The sequence below is a fragment of the Dermacentor albipictus genome, chromosome 5 (assembly GCF_038994185.2).
Source record: "Dermacentor albipictus isolate Rhodes 1998 colony chromosome 5, USDA_Dalb.pri_finalv2, whole genome shotgun sequence".
Classification (NCBI taxonomy): domain Eukaryota; kingdom Metazoa; phylum Arthropoda; class Arachnida; order Ixodida; family Ixodidae; genus Dermacentor; species Dermacentor albipictus.
In genome coordinates, this window is record NC_091825.1 from 69,363,253 (window position 1) to 69,384,079 (window position 20,827).

At 47.7% G+C, this 20,827-nt stretch overlaps 1 protein-coding gene across 1 annotated transcript; it reads right to left on the minus strand.

The window, feature by feature from the left end:
• Nucleotides 1-5,158: 5,158 nt before the first annotated feature.
• On the minus strand, nt 5,159-14,113 carry LOC139060302 (uncharacterized). The gene is made up of 3 exons (XM_070539402.1): nt 13,873-14,113; nt 5,577-6,901; nt 5,159-5,362 (listed from the first exon to the last, which is right to left on the minus strand). The coding sequence occupies exons 1-3, from the start codon at nt 14,111-14,113 to the stop codon at nt 5,159-5,161; spliced, it is 1,770 nt and encodes a 589-aa protein (XP_070395503.1).
• Nucleotides 14,114-20,827: the final 6,714 nt, after the last annotated feature.

Here is a 20,827-nt window from a genome sequence, read left to right on the forward strand (position 1 = left end):
AAAAAAGTTTGATAACGGGTGTCTAAGTACTACACTTATACGCACGGCCAGGAGTTTTTACGATGCCACGTGCAATGATATCGTCACATAACGGCGAGGACAAGGCCTGAGTGGCGCAGCGTGGAAAAACACAATATTTTGGTTGTACAGCCGGAGTCCTTCCCTCCTTGACACTCCAGTTCCCTCTTCGCTGCGAATAATAGTAGCACAGCTATATATACGGGCCCTCACACGACGTGGGGAGCACGCGCAATTGGGCATGTTGTAACACTCGATCCGGGAACATGCACGTGATAACGCAAGGTGTATGTTAGTGCATGAGCAGCAGGCGCTGCGGCGACGGATCAACGTCGTGAGTGCTTTGTATATGAAGAAAAGAAATCTGAGGGGAGGAAGGACTGGCATACGTGGGGCGCTGGATGGAGGCAAGAGTGCGGTAAGTGTGAGTGGGGTGGGATGGGGGCGGGGCTGGAGGTAATCTGCAGATGTCACGAGAGCAGGGTGCCAAAGCAAAGGTGGGTATTACGACCACTCGAACAACTTTGCATGGCTAAGTGTTTTTGCAGTTGCGGGATTGGGAATAAAGCAAGCAGCTGTGACAGTAGCGGGTGATTTTTGTTTAACGGGGCAGGAAAACTATCGAATTTCTGTCTTCTCTTTCTTTTATTAAAGTAAGCTCATCCTACCACTAGTAACAACAAACGGGACTGCATTCTTTCGCAGCATCAGAGCTTATAGCGACGACATAGACTTGGCTTCCCGTTTGAAACCACTTTAGACACAGGTGCAACGAAGAGCGCACATTGCGTTTCATCTTACGAAAGATAACACACTCGTAAGAAGGGTCACGGTGCATGGCACTATGCCAACTGCGACAATCGCGGGTCCATGAAACTATTGTCTCTGCTACAGTCTCTGTGCCTCGGTGCTCACCCTCAGAAACTACCGCGCAGCTGGCATCACCGCGATATGAGAGGTTATTTTAACCATTTTATTGTTGCGGCACTACCGCTCTTGTTGAGCGGCACGGGAAATGTGGAGCTCACCTCCAACCGAGGTTCATTTTATTTTATATGCAGTGCATAGCGTTGTACGTATACATCACCGGGCGCTCTGAGTAGCTCTAAAACAAGAAGAAGAAGTAGGGTGGTTTGCTGGGCGAGTTGGTGCATCATAAGGTGAAGATGGTTCCAGCAGCTCGAAAAACGTTGGCCCGAGTAAGATAATTAAGGAGACGGGACAAGGAGAGACTTTCAACGAAGTTTTTAATGTGCAAAATGATCCCAGAGTTCACTGCCGCGTATGCGCAAAAAAAGGAGTAAAAAACTACAAGGAAAATAGGGTAAAAACGAAAAACCTAAAAGAACGAAAGAAGAAAAAAGGAAGAAATAGAAGACAATAAAAAGTTTCCGAAGCAGAACCTGTTAACGCTGCTAATAGCGGTGTCGTTGCATGCTTGCGTTGTTTTAAAGCAAATGAGTTTATTTGGCTCCTTTGGCCATTCTCGTGAGGACAGACTACAACAACACGTGCTCTCACGCAACAGTGTCGCAGGAAGCGTTTTTCAACGAACGCAGTAGCTATACTCTGTCTCGGTAGTTCCTTCTTGGCCGCAGCACAGCTTCGCTTGGACCGACTTATGCAATGCATGGCATTTGCATGGTTACGAAGAGAGGGGTCGGAGGAGCGTGCGGCCTCCATGGAGCAAACGAGTGAAGAAGTGCAAACGCGCAGCTTTTGTCCATGTTCTCTTGATCACGCTGTCGTCATTCAGGTGTCATTATGCCATCTCGGTGGTGGTACCGTCGTTGTCACGCGATCATCCTTTCGATAGTAATCATTGAATTGGCGTCACGCTGTCGTGCCGCCTATGCCAAAACATGTCTACGACAATTTTCCCCGCCATCGTACAGCACCGTTATGGACAAAAGCAGTATACAGCGTGCTTCACGTAACTTGTACCAAAGACTTAAAGAGAGTGGTTAGCCGCAGCTGAATGAAAGCAACGGCATATGGTTTCCCGTCATGTGGCACTCCTTAGGAATTTTTGTATATTCTGCGTAATTAGATAATTAACTAAGATGAACTATGCTAAATGTTCAATATTCACTTTAGAGCCAAGGACGTTTCGTCGTGTTGCAGAGGGGGTTCAGAAACGACCTATCCAATTATTTTGTGGCAACGTACATGCCACGTGGCCACTTTTCTGTCGGCGTTTAAAAAAGCGCGTGAAATATGAAATAAAACCACGTGATTGAGCTCGTGCGCTATCGTATTGCAGCGCTCTCAACAGTGCGTCGAGCCTATCGCTTACCAAGGACGACTGCGCCTCTTTCCGTGTGCCACTATCAATGATGCAGACGCACTGTGAAGCCGATGCCTAGAGCCGCGGCCGCTTACTTCTGCACGGTCCACGCACGGTTCTATCGCACGAAAGTTCCTAGTGAGCGTGCTTATATATATATATATGCGTGGGCCGATATTGAAGATCGTACAATGCCGGCCCGACCCGCGGCGGAAGTGCAGTTCGCCGTAAAGGGGCCCACATACACAGCTTTGCTGGTCATGGTTCTTCACAGAGTGGAAAGGCACGGAGTTTTTTCATTTGCATTCTTTACATCCAATTCGCTGTCTCTGTTTATCTCACTTTCTTTCTGATTACTGCTTGTGGTCTATCTACACTTTCAATTACCCTGTACTTGGCGGCGAACTTTCTTGACCTCTTCCTCCATTCTGTGTCCACGCTTTTTAGGTGAAGGTAGGTGTGCACTTTAGCAGCCCATTTATTTTGGTGTATATTCCTGAGTCTTTCTTCATAACTAACTTTGCTCTGCGCTTCTCTGACTTAATTTCAAACAAGGTCCTACCCATGTCCCCTTGCATTGCCTATCATTTGTGGTTTTGCCGTGGGCCCCCAATGTCAACCGGCCCACCGATCATTGCTTAAATTCACACCCCGCGAATATATCGGGTTTCAGACGCAGAATTGCATTTGCGAACGTCAGCGCTGACACCATAACTCCGTTCCAGATTTCATGCACCACTTCGTAGTTATTGTGGCCCAAAAGCGCCCTATGTTTATTCTCCCTTCTCTTTTATTTGAGATTATCTTGGTGGGTAAGTGTTTCCTTCGTTTACGCATACGCTGATGTTTTTGTGTTGCTAGACTATGGGTGTGACTTGCTGTTGAATGGACAACACATACTCGTCTCTTCAGTAAAGGTCATAATTCCCGATTTCTTGTTGCTCAATTAAAGGCATAGAGTTGTCGTTGCGTTGACACACATATTGGTGTAAATCTGTAAATCTCTTGCATTCTCTGCTAGTAACACTACGTCGTCCGCATACATCAGTGCAGGGACATTCTGCTGCACCATTTTGCACACAGACCAAGAAACGTGCCCACTGAGTCCCTGTCGACGGGATGCCAGCATTTGCAACGACAGCTGTTTCCTATGGATTATTTATTTATTTTCATTTCTTCATACTGTCAACCCTCTGCTGAGGGTTCTTACAGGGAGGGTTTTAAATACAGGCAGACCATATATGCAGGTGCATCAAACGGCAGCGGAATCACAAAAATACATGTTTAAGAATTTCTCAAAGTCTCAAACGTCACTGGCATTTGCCACAAAGCTTGGTATAGCTTTCCAAAGTTCAATCACGGCAGGGAAAAAAAGAAAAGTGGGACACATCACTGTGAACAAAGTATGAGCGTAAAACATATCGGTGATTAGCACGACTGCTTCGTTTTCCTGAAGTTGCACATACTCATCTTTGATAATTTTTAAATGTCCATGTAGTATTATAAAAACACTTTGAGACAATTTTTTGGCCATCGTACTTCTAGTGTTTCCCCTTCACAAGACTGCAACGTCAGTGTGACGGAATCTAAACAACGGTACTTTGAGCAGCGCGGCACGACGTTGAACTTTTTCTAACCTTGTAGTCATTTCTTTCTGATGAGCGCTCCAGATGACTGAGGCATATTCAAGTAAAGGTCTAACAAAAGTTTTATAAGCTGTCAGCTTTACATTCCTTTACATTTACATAAGCTATCAGCTTAGTTTTTGCCTTAAGAATCCTAGTCTCTGGTTCGCCTTCAAGCACAAATTTTCTATGTGTGTATGCCATGTCAGATTATGCGTGACTATAACACCTAAATATTTAAACTGGTTAGCACGAACTAACAAATTACCATCGATGTAATAGTTAAAATGCAGAGCGTTTGCTTTGTTCGTCAAATGTGGGTGTGTGTTGATTTAATGTAGTTCATATTCATAACTCATAATTTATACCAGCGGCTGAAATTTTCGGAACGACTAATTCTGAGTTGATCCTAAACATTGGTTACGGTAGAAGAAATTAGGCAGTCATCTGCAAAAAAGCTTCATTCTGACCGGTTCTTCAAGAAGAGAGCAGATATCGTTTAGATATATAAGAAATAAGAGTTGGCCCAAGACTGACCCCTGAGAAACACCTGAAAGCACTTGGAGTGGACTCGACAGGCTACCATCTAAACTTACGGTCTGTTTACGATCACTTAAATATTCTTTTATCCATAGCACTAATCTTTCATCGATACCTATTTCTCTCAGTTTAAAGATCAGCTTATTAAGCGGAATTTCATCAAAGGCTTTCGCAAAATCTATGCAAAAGGCGTCAATCCGATGCTTCTCATCTAAGGTTGCAGTGAGATGGTGAATTACTTCAAATAATTGTGTAATGGTAGATAGTCCAGCACCAAAGCCATGCTGGGACGAGTAAAGTAAACCATTCACTTCTAGAGGGAGAGAGAAAGACCTTGTTCTTGTGGGGAAGGAAGGAGGAAAGGCTAGCACTATCTTCTGCAACCCATGCGGGAGCACGGCTCAGCACCAGCAGGGTGGGGGAGATGGGATTAAAATAGAGAGACGGTAGGAGGGAGAAAGATAGAGGGTCATTCTAGCAGCATCAGAGCAGCCCGGCCGGGAGGGCCCGTGGGTTCGACCGGAGGAGTAGGCTCGAGGTAGACCGTATAGGAGGTGGCCCAGCAAAAGCGAAGTAGTGGCGGATCAGGAAGCCCGAGGTGGTGGGATGGCCGTTAGGCCATCCATCTTTGTAGAAATTTCCCAGAGTCTCACCAAGAGCCCTGACGAGTCGAGGTACTCGACGACACTTAGGAAGGCTGGTAGCTGATTACGACAGGGGAAGAGGATATGTTCCTGTCGTGAACATGGGAGCCCCAGACGGTGTAACTCTTGCAGATGTCGGCCGCGGTGCTGCAAGTGAGCAGGGCAGGCCTGCAGGAGGTGCTCTGAGTCTGATTCACTACAGGAGGCACAGGCTGGTGAGGTGGCTTTCCCAAGGCGGTGCCGTCGGGCTGCCATCCAGTTGCAGCCAACTCGCAGTCGGAGCAGCAACTAGGCATCCCTTCGTAGTAGTCCATGCTGTGGAAGAGGCCGTGGAGGCCGGCCCAGGGATACCCGTTTGTCCGGGTGGCAGGCGATGATGTGCCGGCGCAGCCTGTGTCTTAAGAAGTCTGCGGCCGTTACAGCAGGGCTGAGGGGCACGCTTGAGTGGTGGGCACTTTTTGCCAGAGTGTCCGCCTCTTCATTGCCCGGGATCCCCACGTGTGCCGGTAGCCAATGCAGGGATAGTGAGCATCCTGGGCCCTGAAGGGTCGTCAGTCTTGAAGAGAGCAGTGCAACCCCAAGGGTAGCCCTGTCAGGGTTTTGCAGGCAGAGCGGCGCCGCCTTGGAGTCACACAAGATGGCTGCGGGGGTCGCTGGTAGCTCCTCTGCAAGTAGGTCCACAGCAAGGTGGGGTCCTGCTAGCTCTGCTGCGGTAGAGCCTGCATGCCCCGGGAGATGGCACAGCTTGCCCTTTTGTAGGGTCGGTGCAACGCAGGCTGCTGTGGATGAGCCCGTCCCCGATATCAGGGATTCATCGATGAAGACGTGAAGGTGGTCCCCAAGTCTCTCTTGGAGGAGAGAGGCTGCCGTCTGCTGTAGGGCACATGCTGGGGAAGGGTTCTTCGAGACACCTGGCAGCTCCGTCGCAGTAGGGATTAGTGGTCGATGTGGCGGGCGAGGCTGTACAACGTTTGCAGGCATGTCCCCGATGACTTCCTTATAGAGGCCACACAGCCGTCCCATGTGTGATGCTTGCCGGGAGCGTAGGCGGGTCAGGAGTGCTTGACCATCTGCGGGATGATGTAGACGATCAATGTGTCGTAGCCCCTGTTGCAGGAAGAGTAATGACAGGGGCCAGGCACCTGCCTCAGCCAAAGTGACGGCCACTTGTGAGGTTCGGGGAACGCCAAGGCAGAGCGATATTGCTGACCGGTACTGCAGCTCCAGTTTCCGCAGGCGGGGTGGGGGCAGCGCCACAAGAGGGAGGGCATACAGTAGCCGTGAAGTGGCTGCAGCTTCAAATAGCTGCAGGGCCCACCTTATGGTACAGCCCTGTCCACGGGCAAGGAGCTGTGAGATAGCCTTGTGGACCCGAAGCGTCTGGGCGCACAGGGCCTTGGTAGCCGGCAGCCAGGTCAGCCGATGGTCAATGCGCAGCCGCAGGGAGGTGACTGCCTTGCTCCATGGGATCTGGACGCCCTCCAAGCGCAGCCGGGCAGCTGAGCAGTGGGCTGATGCTTTGGGATGCAGTAGCAGGGCCTCGGTCTTCCTGGCCGAGATGGTAAGGCCGATGCTGTACAAGTAGGCAGCCGCAGTGTCCATGGCTCTCTGCAGGGCCGCACGTGCCTTGAGGATGTGTTGTGGTGGTACCCGCACCCATAGGGCGATGTCGTCCGCGTAGATTGAGGACTGCACGGGGAAGTGAGGGTCGATCGGCAGGGCAGCAGGCAACCCTGCCATGGCCAGGTTGAAAAGGAAGGGGCTCACCACTGACACCTGTGGCACGCCTGCAGTGACCGGACGGGGGCTAGAAATGGTAAAATATTGTTACAGAAGGATGAGAGAAGAGAGAGGAAGAAGAAGATCGGGGCGCTGGATGCTGCGTGAAGTTGGTGGTCAGCCATCTTAGCTACTCTGGCTCATCCTGTATATATATATTAAATATAGTTTTTATATATTCGCAACATCCCCGTAACAATACGTTTTGCAATGATGCGTCCTAGAAGTTTACACTGATTCATGTGAGTGAAATGGTACGGTACTTAATTACAAGTGTGCGATCACCGCCTTTGTACACTGGTATAACCATGAAATCATTATAGCCAACCTCATCGACCTGGGACTTCCACCGCGGGTGATAAGATTCATCTACTCATTTCTTCAGAATCGCACATTTGCGATTAGAGTAGATGGAAGGCAAGAAAGATGCTTCACATCGAACAGTGGAGTCCCACAAGGCTTGGTTTTGGCTGCTCCTCTCTTCAACGTTACTCTAATACCTCTAGCCTGGCAACTACATTGGATTCCCGACGTGAGGTCCTTAATCTATGCGGATGACGTCACTTTGTGGTCCGTTCATGAAGATATATATAGACAAACTCAACAGCTTCAAGAAGCCCTTGATGTTCTGAACAACTACGCTCGGAAAGCAGGGTTGGACATTTCCACCCAAAATTCAAGCTATGTTGTGGTGGCCAACAAGAAAGGACGCACATGAATCACGCAGCACCCCTTTACATTTAAACTCGGAGCAGTGACAATCCCTGAGCCTTCTGAGGTCCGTATACTGGGTCTCCATATTCACCACTCCGGCAGTGGTGCACACTGGCTCCGTAAAACCAGACAGAGTTCGACAAAAACCCTTCACCTTATTCGTCGCATTGCAGCAAAAGCAGCTGGAGCTTGTACTGACGTAGCTCGACGGTTGGTGAGTGCAGTATTGCAGCCACGAATTTTATATCAGGCACCATTTCAACGGCTGACTTTGGCACAGCTGGCACAGTTGCAGACGATTAATCGCGATGCTATGCGCACAATCGCAGCGCTGCCCCGCATCACTCCGATACCAACCTTACAGGAACATGCCCAGCTCAACACAATTGCAGAGCTAATTTTGCAACGTGAAAAAGCACATGAAATAAAAAAGCTACTTATTCCGGCTGTCGCTGCGTTGCATGCTCATTTTCAACGCGGCTCTCGGATTGACAATCAGCCCTACCCAATGCCTCCCTGGGAATTCACCAGCACCACAACTAATAAGCCAATGAAGTTATGACGCAGCGATACAACAGCTATTATTGACGAACACAATATCGTCGATGCATCATGCGCTAACACCTGCAAAGTCTATACCGATGCTGCCATTCTCCCAGACGGCGGAAGGACATCATTCCTAAGTACTACGCATAATTTCATCAGTGACCACCAGCGCTATTTATCTACGGAAGCCAGCGCTCTAGTAATGGGAACTTCAAGCGATCCACGACGCTGTGCAAGATGCGACATCTAAGCTGCCTACCATCAAGCAACTAGACATCTTCACTGATTCTTTAGCGGCTATTCAGGAACTAAAGAAGGTCGATAAGGCGATGGAAATCTGCGAGACAATACACACTATGAATAGTAAAACAGTTACTTGCGTCAAGGTACACTGGATTCAAGGCCATTCAGCGAACCCTCACAACATTGCTGCTGATTAGCAGGCACACTGCTCTCCTAATCCTGATCTTCCGTCTATTCCCCTCCCACCTCAACCCCTTTACTCGCTCCGAGCCCGTAAAAATTTTGTCCGGCAGGACACACGCGCTCTTATCCCACCGTGTGTCTGCTCCCTCCCCCTTCACCTCACTAGGGCGGAGGAAGCTTAAGAGGCTTCAGGCCGGGGTGGCCCTTACACTGGCTGTTATCTCAAGGTGGGACTGGTCGCATTTACCACTGGGTGCGACGTGTCCATACTGCTCCGTTCCTGTGATGGAAGCAGATGCATACCACCTAATATGGACATGTACTGGTTTAAAATCGGAACGCTCACGTCTCCTACTGCAAGCCGGCTTCCGCTTGCAGACTGATAAGCTATGAGCTATGAGCTATGAGCTATGACCATTGGATACATGACAACAGATTCCACAAAACACTGCTTCAATTTATACACTACACAGGCCTCACAGCACACATACAATACACATATACGCACCAAGAATTATGCCTTAAGGGCAAGTCCTTATCGCAATAAAAAAAAAAGTACGGCCCTGTGCCAGTCTGTGGGTAGATAATGCGTATGTAATAATTTCTGGAAAATTGTCGTTAAGCAGTAGGACATTCATTCCGCATAGCGTTTCAGAAATTCAGGACAAATCCTGTCAGGTCCACTACATTCATTTCCTTCTAAATTCAGCAGCAATTCGAACACTCCCCCTTGTTTGATTACCAGATTTCCCATTGGGTAACGTATAATATACTGTAAATGCTCGCCTGTATTCATGTTTGTATTGTTAGTAAACACAGATTGAAAGAAGTAGTTGATATGTTCGGCAACGTCCACAGACTTTGTTAACTTTATATTGTCTGTTACAATTTCTTCAATTTTATCTTTCCTACTGCGTAGATATCTCCAGAATTCCCGTGGAGAAGTTTTTAGGAACCCTGTCAGTGTTTGTTCGAAGAATTCCTTTTTGGATAGTGTTAGAGTACGCCTCAATTCTGCGCGAAGTCTCGGTATTTCGTCCGAACCCTTTCACTTCTTACGCAGTCGCTTTAGCTTTCTTTTCATGTGAATGATGCCGTGGTTAATCTTAGGCCGGCGTTGTTTCGAATTCTTTTTTTTTGAGTTGGCACAAATCGTTCCAAACAATGGTTTACTATATCCTTAATTTCATTCCAAAGGTCATCTACAGTTTTTTTCCTTTGAGTGGTGCTCAAGTTGGCCAAACGAGAATTCCAAAAAATCGATAATTGAATTGTGATCAGCACGTTTGTAGTCCTTTATCGTAATTACAGGGGAGCATTCATACGGGACATACCGCTAACAGTCACATTTACTACAGTCATGCTGTGATCCGAAATTAGCAAGGACTCATGACGTTCTGATGACGTGTCCCATGGAACAGCAGGTCTTCGTAAGGGAAGCGCCAATGAGCGATAACCCTGAAGCCGGAGGGGCTTCAGGGTTATAAGCTCACGGCGAGTTGATTTGATGGCCTCTAGAACTGTTGCAAGGTGCTTAAGATGATCGCCAAAGTTTGAGGCAAAGAGGACGATGTCATCAAGGTACGCTAAACAGGTATCTCATTTTAGGCCGGTCAATACCGTTTCCATCGTATGTGGAAAGTTTCAGGCGCCAAGCAAATACCAAATGGATCGCAACGGGAAGCATTCCTTGTATTGCTGGAGGAGGCCTTTGAGCTGTGCATGCTTAAGCGTTGGAAGACTCGGATTAATATCGAGGACTGGTTCAGTAACATGGACCATCGTTATTGCTTAGGCGGAATCCGAGAGGACAAACGTATCGCTGACTCCTGCAACTTTTTCTATGCATGCAATCTTCGTGCCTTTGCTCAGGTGTTTAAATTTACGACAGAAGTTTGTCACGCCAGTGAAGCGCCTTTGCTCCAAGCAATTGCAGGATTCCCTTTGCGACGTCAATTTCACGGTCTAGCGACTGTTGTTGGTCACTCTTAACGACGCCTTCCACGTCTTCCGTGTCTTCTGTTCCGACGGAAATCATCATGCTAGCGCGAGGTGCAATAGTGACTTGATCTTCTAGCACGTTCAAGGCACGGTAACTCGCACTCCTATTGGATGGAATCGCTTGCTTCGGGGACAGCGTTATAGACTATCTATGAGTGCGCCGTGTTCGTATAGGAAGTCCTTGCTGAGCTTTACGTACCGTGGGCATTTTGGAAAGATAACAAACGTAGCAGGACAAGCCTGGTTATGCACTGCAACCCTTGCGGTGCAGATTTCAGACGGTGCTATCGTGTGTCCTCCAGTTGTCCAGATTTGGCGGCTTCCAATGCAGTGTTAACTTTAACTTGGCGGCGAAGGATCCACTCATTACAGAGCAGTCGGCTCCGATGTCGGACAAGAGCGGTGACCGCGTGGGCGTCGAGGAGCACACCGGGGTCGGTAGTTCTTCGTCTTCGTTACGGTTAGGTCACGGCGTCGGATCACAGCTACTTCGCATGTCCCGTTGTTACGTCTTGTCGTCAGGTCTTCTGTAGGCGGCTCCATTGTGACTTTGCGACTTCGTTTTGATGGTAGCGTGTCGTCGCTACATCGTCGAGTAGGATGTTGAGGCGTAGTCGTTTGCAGCGCAGAATCTTCAGCATTTCGCCGAACAGCAACCGCACTTCAATCGGTGGCTGCTTTAAGTTTTCCGGATATGGGTTAACCGAAAAATCCCGGATTGGGCCAGTGTATGGCGGACGCTGTGACGAATTGTAGCGATCAGGCGACGATGAACTGGAAGATCAGTGCGGTCTCCAGTCGGTTGCACCCAGGTAGATGTCGATGTCTCGTGGTCATTCACCCAGCTGTGGGCGCGGCGCGTTGACGGCGACCCCACGTAGTCCCATCTCGCGGTATGGGCACTAGCGGCATACGTGGTACACTTACCCGCCTTGATAGCAGAGTGGACTTTGGTCGGGTGGACGCGAAAATCAAACTTCCTTGAAATTATACACGGGTAGACGTGCGATGGAGGTGGTGAACGACGGACATGTGGCGCTATAGGGCCCAGACACTGGCGTGGAAGGAGAACGTGACAGCGGGGTACGGCGGCGTAAGTCATCGCTTCCCGCTGAGGCTGCGGTGACTGGGAGACTCCAAGTGACTGCTGGATCTTCTCTCGGACAATGTCAACAATTAAGGCTACTGGAAGCTGCCTCAAACGGTCCATCTTGCGCAGTTCTTCGTGTATAGCGGCTCTGATGGTCTCTCAGAGCTCATCGGAGCCTAATGCTTGGAATTCATTCTTCGGCCAAAGCCCTTTACTATTACTTGACGAGGGCGTATTTGCAGCGTCTTCTCGATGCCCGTGGATTCCGTTAAAAATTCTGCGAAGGACCCCGGGAGTACGAGGAAATCGGCCTGTACACCCAAGACGGAAACGCAATCCCCAAAGTAAACAAGATCAAAATCCTCGGAATGATCATTGAGGCCAACGGAGCTAACGGTGAAACCGTGAGGAAGATCGAAGCCAAAGTCATCAGCGCCACGAGACTCATAAAGAGAATAACCAATAGACACGCGGGCATGAAGGAAGACAACGTCATTCGACTGATCCACTCATTCGTTGCCAGCCACATCGCCTATGTAGCCGCCTACCACAACTGGTACGTCGCGGAAAAGAACAAGATTAACACGATCATAAGGAAAACGTACAAGATAGCCCTGGGCCTACCGGAATCGACGAGCACCGAGCTCCTGACTCAGCTGGGCATATACAACACCATAGAAGAAATAGCCGAAGCACAACTCATCTCGCAGCTCGAACGCCTGTCGACCACCACGACGGGAAGACACATTATGAACACGCTCGGCATAAGGTACCACAACCAGCACGGCCAGAAAATGCAAATCCCCAACAAAATCAGAGAGACCATTACGGTGGCAACCATCCCAAGAAACGTGCACCCCGATTACAACCGAGGTACACGAAAGGCAAGAGCCGAAGCTCTGCTCCGTTCATTCGGCAGGGACAGAAACGCGCGCTTTGTCGACGCAGCCGAATATGCGAACGGCCAAACATACGCCGCCGTAGTCATAGACGCAGAATAAAAAATCAGAACCACATGCAGTGTATACACCAAACACTCGGAAATAGCGGAGGAAGTAGCGATTGCGCTGGCCCTCACAGAACAGGAATGCGAAGTCGTACTAAGTGACTCGCAAACGGCAGTAAAGAATTATGCCAAAGGTCGAATTTCCAAGGAAGCCATATCCATTCTGGCCAAAGCGGGCAGATCCAAAACCGCGAGCTCGAGGATTATATGGTTCCCCGCGCACGTCACCACGGAAGGCGACGCGCTCCCGAACCTAAACGAGACGGCGCACCGGACGGTGCGAGACTTGACCCGAAGCGCCGAACAGGGCAACGCCTCTCGCACGATAGCGAACGCTTCTCGAGCAGAACGGGACAGGCTCACAAGATACAACGACATCACCAGTGCATATTTGAACGCCAGAAGGATATACCCACCGCCGAGTCCCAAATTGAACAGGAGGCAGGCCGTCGCCTGGCGACAACTCCAGACAAACCCGTTCCCTAATCCATTCCGTCTCAAACGTATCTTCCCAGATAAGCATCAGGACGACACGTGCAAATTGTGCCAGGAAGGACCAGCAACACTCAAACACATGCTGTAGGAGTGCAATGTAGTTATAGCAGGGATGGCAGTTACTCCGGAGACCCTGTCGTCGAGGTGGGCCGCCGCTCTGCGCAGCTCAGACCTCGGAATCCAGACGTGGGCAGTCCAGCAAGCCCGTGAGGCGGCGTTGAGGCAGGGCCTTGACGTTCCTCCGTGGGAGACCTGAGCCCGGGTCGCGTTAAACCTTGCCGGACGTACAAGAAAGTTGTATCTATCCATCTATCCGTCTTGGTTGGGTTGCGAATCAATCCGGTGAATAGCTTTTGCTTCACACTACGCATTAGAAAGCGGACTTTCTTGTTCTCAAACATGTACAGGTAGGAGTGGCGGAAGATTCAGTGTAGATTGCAATGTTCTCGTTTGTGAGATGCGCACGGAATTTCAATATCGCTTCCACCCTCTCTTTGCGGACGACGCTCGCGAAGGTGTTCAAGAAGGTGCTGCGAAATGGGTCCCACGTTGTCAGGGTGGACTCATGATTCTAGAATCACGTCCTGGTGACGTCTACCAAGAAGAAATATACGTGCCGCAGCTAAGTTGTCGTCGTAGTTCCAGTTGTTGAGTGTAGCCACTCTTCCCAATGCTTCCAGCCATGTTCTGTGTCTTCAAACGATGATCAGCCGAAGGTCGGCTTTTGGGCTGTTGCAGCATGATGGGTGACGCTGGGGCTGCCACTGTGGTTGTTGACTTGGCCTTCATTGCACTGGCCTTCTCGGGAAGAGGTTCGTACTTCGGTAACAATCCTTGCAACCTGCGGCTAGCTGGCCCGCCCGTGGAGGCGTTGGTGTTGTCTTCTCGGTTCGGGATGGGAACATGAATCTGTGGAGGCTTGTGGTAAATGAAGCGCCTCATCCTGTCCACTCTCTTCGTTCTTGTCTTTGTGCGCTTTTACAGTTTCAAGATGAGCGCACAAGCACTTCCACCAGATGTCACGTTGTAGAGATGGTGAACACAGTAGCGAAAACTGCGAATGACGAAAGTAACTCGGTATTGGGCAAACCTGTACCCAGAAAAAAAAACAAGCAAAAGTCAAGCGCGATGATAGCGGCAAGCACAGACGGCGATTGTCGAAAATCTGGCCTGCAGATCAAGCGCGCTGGCCTTTATACACGACTTATCGAAGGTTCTGGGGTAATCGCTGGTGCCCGCGTGCCTTCGGATCCCGACAGTATTACATAATTTGTGTCGCGCACACAATATGATTGCACAAGGTTAGACGAAAAGATGCACGAGAGGTATAATCAGCGACAACATGCTCCAAGTTCCAAATCAACATGCTCCAACAAGTTCAACATGCTCCAACAAGTTCCAAATCATGCAGGCACGTCTTACGCTGAGCGATAACCTTAAGCTGTTAGCGGATGAAATGCAGCCCCGAGAAAAGCATAAATAAGCACACATGTCAATACGAGCTCGAGCACTATGATCCAATGAAAGAATAAGAGCAGTTTAGCTACGCCGAGAAAAGTCTAGCGCAGTTGGAGTGGCTCCCGCGCCAATAGCGGAGTGCGAAGGAAGTCCCGTGAAGCAAATGCCTCATATAATTTTGTTTTGATTATATTGGCGTCGTTTTGGTTCAGTGTGTGGTAGCGATGGGCCTGAGAAGCGAAGTTCACATAATCACCACGGGAAGGTAAGCAATCTCGATCACGTGATGCACATTCACCCTCGAACCTTCCCTTGCAGCGCATGCAACGTTGCAATCGGGGAGCAAGTAGCCCCACTCTCGTTGCGTTACTGCGATGCCTCTTTGTGCTCCTTGCCTCCGCTCCTTTTCTGCTATCGGAATGCGTCATTGGCGAGTTACTAACACTTTTACGTATGGGGCACGTTTCTTGACTTTTTCATGGGCCGATCCTAGAGATAGTGCAGACTAAAGTGTGGGCCACCTTGGGCTACTGCATATATTGTCATGGACCACTGCTCGCCGTGACAATATATATATATATATATATATATATATATATATATATATATATATATATATATATATATATATATATATATATATATATATTATTGTTTAAGTGAACGCATCAGCATAAACACATTTGTGTGCAGACGGGATGCGATGATGGCATCACCAGCATAGAAGCCCGCTGCACTCACCATTACGTTTTTCCGTCGGTCTCACCTTGTGCACTGTTGATGTGCGACCTGTACAACACCACTGGTGGCTAAATAGTGTTTTTCAGCTCTAGATGGGACATACGACAAGAAGGACACACCCACCCACACACACATGCGCGCACGCATGTGCACGTACGTTTTGTGTGCGCGTTGTTTTTCCTTCCATATGGCTCATCAAGCACCGAAAAAGAATGTTTAGTAAGCCCCAGAAACACGTCCCAGAAAAAAAGTTCTATTCACCATTAGTGGTGCGCTTCGTCATGCCAGCTTTGTTAGACGTTTCGCAGTAGTCAGGATGGTGTTACATCTACCCAGCAGGAGTAGCCTTAAGGACTCCGTCGCGCCTAGACGTCGCACCCACGTATACGTTGAACAGCGTCTGAACAGCCCAAGAACAACGCAGAAGCTTGCTATGGCTGTGAATGGTTCGCTCGTCAGACGTAACTGCTAATTCTTTTAAATAAATAAATGACTAAATAAATAAATAAATAAATAAATAAATAAATAAATAAAATTGTCCGATGGCCGAATTAGAACAAAAGATGTCTAGCGCAGATGCCCGACACTGAATATTCCACCGCGGAAGTTTCTGCCCCGCACCGGCGTTCCTCAAATTCAGGTCATTGTTTTGACATGTAAAACCCCAGAAATATTTACCATGACTTAACATGCCATGATTAACCAATTGCCCTCGGGCGCCAGCAGCTGCGGAGCATCTGACCAAGGCGGCGGTCAGAGATGTAACGCAGCAGAGGGTGCTAAGAATCTCTGGACCCGGACAGGCCGCCACTGGAAACTGATGCTAGCAACGTTCACCACACGAACTCTGTTTAGTGAAGCTAGCTTAGCAGGACTCTGAGGAACTATCAGGCACTGGGCGCGATATTATTGGCCTTAGTGAAGTTAGAACTGGTGAGGCTTATATAGTGCTGACTAACGGCCTCGTCCCCTGGTACAAAGGACTCTCATATAAGAAGCATTACAGTGCACGCTTCCTAATCCACAAGGACATAGCGGACATCATTGACGAGTTCTACAGCTTAAATGAGAGGGTAGCAGTAGTGTAATAAAGCTAAATAGGAAGTATAGAATAAAGGCTGTACAAGTTTGCGCTCCAGCCTCCAGTCACGATGATGAAGGAGTAGAACAGTTTTATGAAAATGTTGAATTAGGGAAGAAAAAAGGGTCAATCTCAGTATACTGTAGTCATTGGTGACTACAGCATAGTACAGTATAAAAGTAAGCTGGTCAACAAGCAATTGGCAACTACGGCATCGATTCTAGGAACACTAGAGGATAGATATTGGTAGAATTTGCGGAAAGGAATAAGCTTTGAATAATGTATACCTTCTTTAGGAAGCATTGAAATAGAAAGTGGAGCTGGAAAAGCGTTAATGGAGAAACGAGAAATGAAATACATTTCATACTTTCTGCTAATCCCAGCATAGTGCAGGATCTAGAAGTGTTAGGTAGGGTTAAGTGCAGTGATAACAGGGTAGTGAGGTCTAGCATAAACCTCAATATGAAGAGAGAAAGAGTAAAATTAGTCAAGAAGGAATAGGCCAACCTAGATGCAATAAGAGTAAAAGCAGACCAATTCAGGCTTGTGCCTAGAAACAAATATGCAGTCTTATAACAGAGAGATAAAAATGACATAGAGATAATGAATGAAAACGTAACTAGGCTGGCTTGAAAAGCAGCAATCGAAGTGGGGTGTTACCAAGGCAACTAGTAGGTAATTTCTCCCAAGCAACCTAATAAAGAAACAGCAAAGAATGAAAATGCGCAACTCAAGAGATCATATGGAATTCGCGGAACTGTCGAAACTGACAAACTAGGAGAAGGTAAGGGATATCGAAATTATAACACGAGAAAGACTGAGGAAGCAGTAAAAAATATTTAGTTTACTATATGCAGCATGCAATCAGTGAGATGAGAACTTGGCACAGGACAAGGCAATATGTATGCACTGGAAGATAAGGAGGGTAATATCATCAGCAATTTCAAACATATAGTAAAAGCAGTGGAATCATTTTATACTGACCTGTACAGTACTCAGAGCAGGCACACTACCTCCATCTGAAGAAATAAGGAACAGGCTACAAGGTTCCTTTAATAACTAGCGATCAAGTTAGAAAGGTCTTGCGAGACATGAACCGAGGGAAAGCGGCAGGAGAAGAGGGAATAACAGTCGATTTATTCAAAGTTGGATGAATATCATGCCTGAAAAACACGCGGCTCTTAATATGAAATGTCTCATGGCTTCAAAGGGTTCCAGAGAACTGGAAGAACACCAACATTATACTAATCCACAAAAAGCGAGGGGTTAAAGAATTGAAAAATTAAAAGTCCGTCAGTTTACTTTCAGTATTGTATAAAATATTCACCGAGATAATTACCGATAGAATAAGGGCAGCACTTGACTGCAGCCGACTAAGGGAAATGGCTGGCCGCAGGAAGGGACACTCTACACTAGGTCACATCCGGGTCATCAATGAGGTAATCGAGAAATCTGCAGATCACAATCAACCTCTCTGTATGGCTTCCAGAGGTCCTGAAAAGGGATTCACTAGAGATGCCAGCAGTCATAGAGGCATTACGTAATCAAGATTTACTCGAGGCATGCGTGAATATTTTGGAAAATATCTACAAAGATTCCACTACTACCTTGATTCTCCACAAGAAAAGAAGAACGATACCTATAAAAAAAAGGGTCAAGCAAGGAGACAAAATCTCTCCTATGCTCTTCACTACATGATTGCAAGTCGTATTCGTATTAAACTGGGAAGGCTTAGGAGTGAAGATCAACGTGAATATCTTAGCAACCTTCGGTTCGCAGATGGCATTGTCATTGTCATGTTCACCAACACTGGGGACAAATAGAAACAAATGATTGGGGACCTTAACAGAGAACGTGTAAGAGTGGGGTTGGACATGAATATGCACAAGAGAAAGATAATGCTCAATAGCCTGGCAAGGGAACAAGAGTTCAAGATCGCCAGTCAGCCTCTAGAGTCTCCATAGAAGTACGTTTACCTAGGTCAATTCCTGACAGGTGACACTGATCATGAGAAGGAAATTTACAGAAGAATAAAAATGGCTTGGAGTGCACACCGCAGTCATTGCCAGATCCTGACCGGAAGCTTACCAATATTATTGAAAAGAAAAGTGGACAATCAATGGATTCTACCGGTGCTGATATATGGGGCAGAAACTTGGAGGTTGACAACGAAGCTCGAGAACATGCTAAGGGCTGCGCAAAAAGCGATGGAACGAAGAATGTTCGACTGAACGTTAAGAGACAGGAAGAGAGCGGTGTGGATCAGAGAGAAAACTGCGATAGCCGATATTCTAAATAACATTAAGAGAAATAATGGAGGTGGGCAGGTCATGCAATGCGTATAATGGATAACCGATGAACGATGAGAGTTACAGAATGGGTGTCTAGAGAAGGGAAGCGCAGGCGAGGACGGTAGAAAACTAAGGGGGGGGGGGTGATGAAGTGAGGAAATTTGTAGGCGCAAGTTGGAATCAGTTGGCGCAGGACAGGCGACTTGGCAGTCGCAGGGAGAGGCCTTCGACCTGCTGTGGACATAAAATAGGCTGATGATGATACGTCCCAATGTGGGCCGATACTGAAAATTGTGCAGTCTAAAAATATAACCCAATGCCAAATGCGGTGCAGTCTAAAAATATAATCTGATCCCGAGGACAGCGCAGTGAAAAAAAAAATTAAGAAGTCTGACACCCCCCACCCCTACTGCGAGGTGACTCCACCTCAACCTCATCCCCATCTCGCTGAGGAAGACTGAATACGCCCGGTATTCTGACACGATTCTGAAGAGCTTGGGTGACGCTAGCTTGGACACCCTACATATCCCATCATCAGTAATGATACCTCTCTTTTACCCATGTTCCCTCTTCGTTTGAGGGAAGTAGCAGGTAAACGGATGGTTATTCCTGGCTTATTCTCAACCTTTTCTTGCCATAAATTATTTGCTCTTTATTTTCACGTTCTGCGCTCGAGTCGGTGTTACCTATAAAAGAACTTTGAAAAATGATAACTACACCTTCTCGACACCCTAATCTGATATTGAACAGTAAAGCAGGATACGTGAAATCATTATAAAAAAATTTCCTTCAGATTATTTTGCTACTCGCTATTGCTCTAGAGCAATAGCGACTGTTGTTGTCAATGCGGGGGCCTTGTTGTGAACAAGGCCCCCGTATGGGAGCCGAAACGTCTTGGTTTTTTTCTTTTAATGTTTTTGGTCGGCGTCCGTTTTACCCTTGACTATGAGCATTCCCGACCAGAGGAGTTTTCGTCGAACTCCTGATTTCATCAATATATGAGCTTTGGGTTTTCGTAAACTGGCGTTCCCGAATTTTGTCATTGTTGACGTGTTAAATTATGGGGTTTTACGTGCCAAAACCACTTTCTGATTATGAGGCACGCCGTAGTGGAAGACTCCGGAAATTTCGACCACCTGGGTCGTTCTTTAACGTGCACCTAAATCTAAGTACACGGGGGTTTTCGCATTTCGCCCCCATCGAAATGCAGCCGCCGTGGCCGGGATTCGATCCCGCGACCTCGTGCTCAGGACTAGGAACTCCTTCAGACAAAAATAACCCAAATATAGCCATTTAGCCAACTGAAATTTTCGACGCCAATCCACATAAGAAATGGCCCAGTTTGGCTATTAGTAGCCCAATCTCACAACCCAGCTCGACGCTGCCAGCTACCATTCGCTCCAAGTAAAGCTACAAGATATGTGCCGCCATCTATCGCTATTACGAAAAACGAATGAACGGAAAACGCCACCTCAGAGTTTCCATTTCGTGCACTGCGTGGTGCTGGTAACGCTGCAGGAGCAACATCGGAGGGAGGCCACGCTTTATTTTGGCGAACTTTTATCATCTCAGTGAAGTTGGCGCAATAACAGAAAAACAAGACGATTGGAATTTTTATTTAATATACGGCCAAAATTTTCGAATTTTGTGTAACACGCCCGAAACAAAGGAATAAAGGTTTATCATGAACAGATGAACGAAAAGAGAGTTATCAGATATTATATCAGAAGAAAACGTTACAACGTTCTTGAGGTATACACAAGCATGTACCCAAGGGGGGGCCCGGGGGGCCATTTCGAAAAGGCCGCATGACAATGATTTTGTTTGCTTCTGTGATTGGCTGGCGAAGTAACACAACTCCGCACGCTTTGTGCGCCTTGGTTGCCAACTGCAGTTTTTTTAGTTGTATTCTACTAAAGTAATATTTATTTTGCACTTTGGCTTTTTGTTCTTTGGCGCTGTTCTCGACACGAATGGCGGCTGCATGGCCGTCATTATCCGCCATGCTGACTCTCTGAGTGGCTGTGAAGAGCTCACGTGCCTTGAAATTTGTGCCGGGAAACGGAAGTCTTGCAAAATGCAATT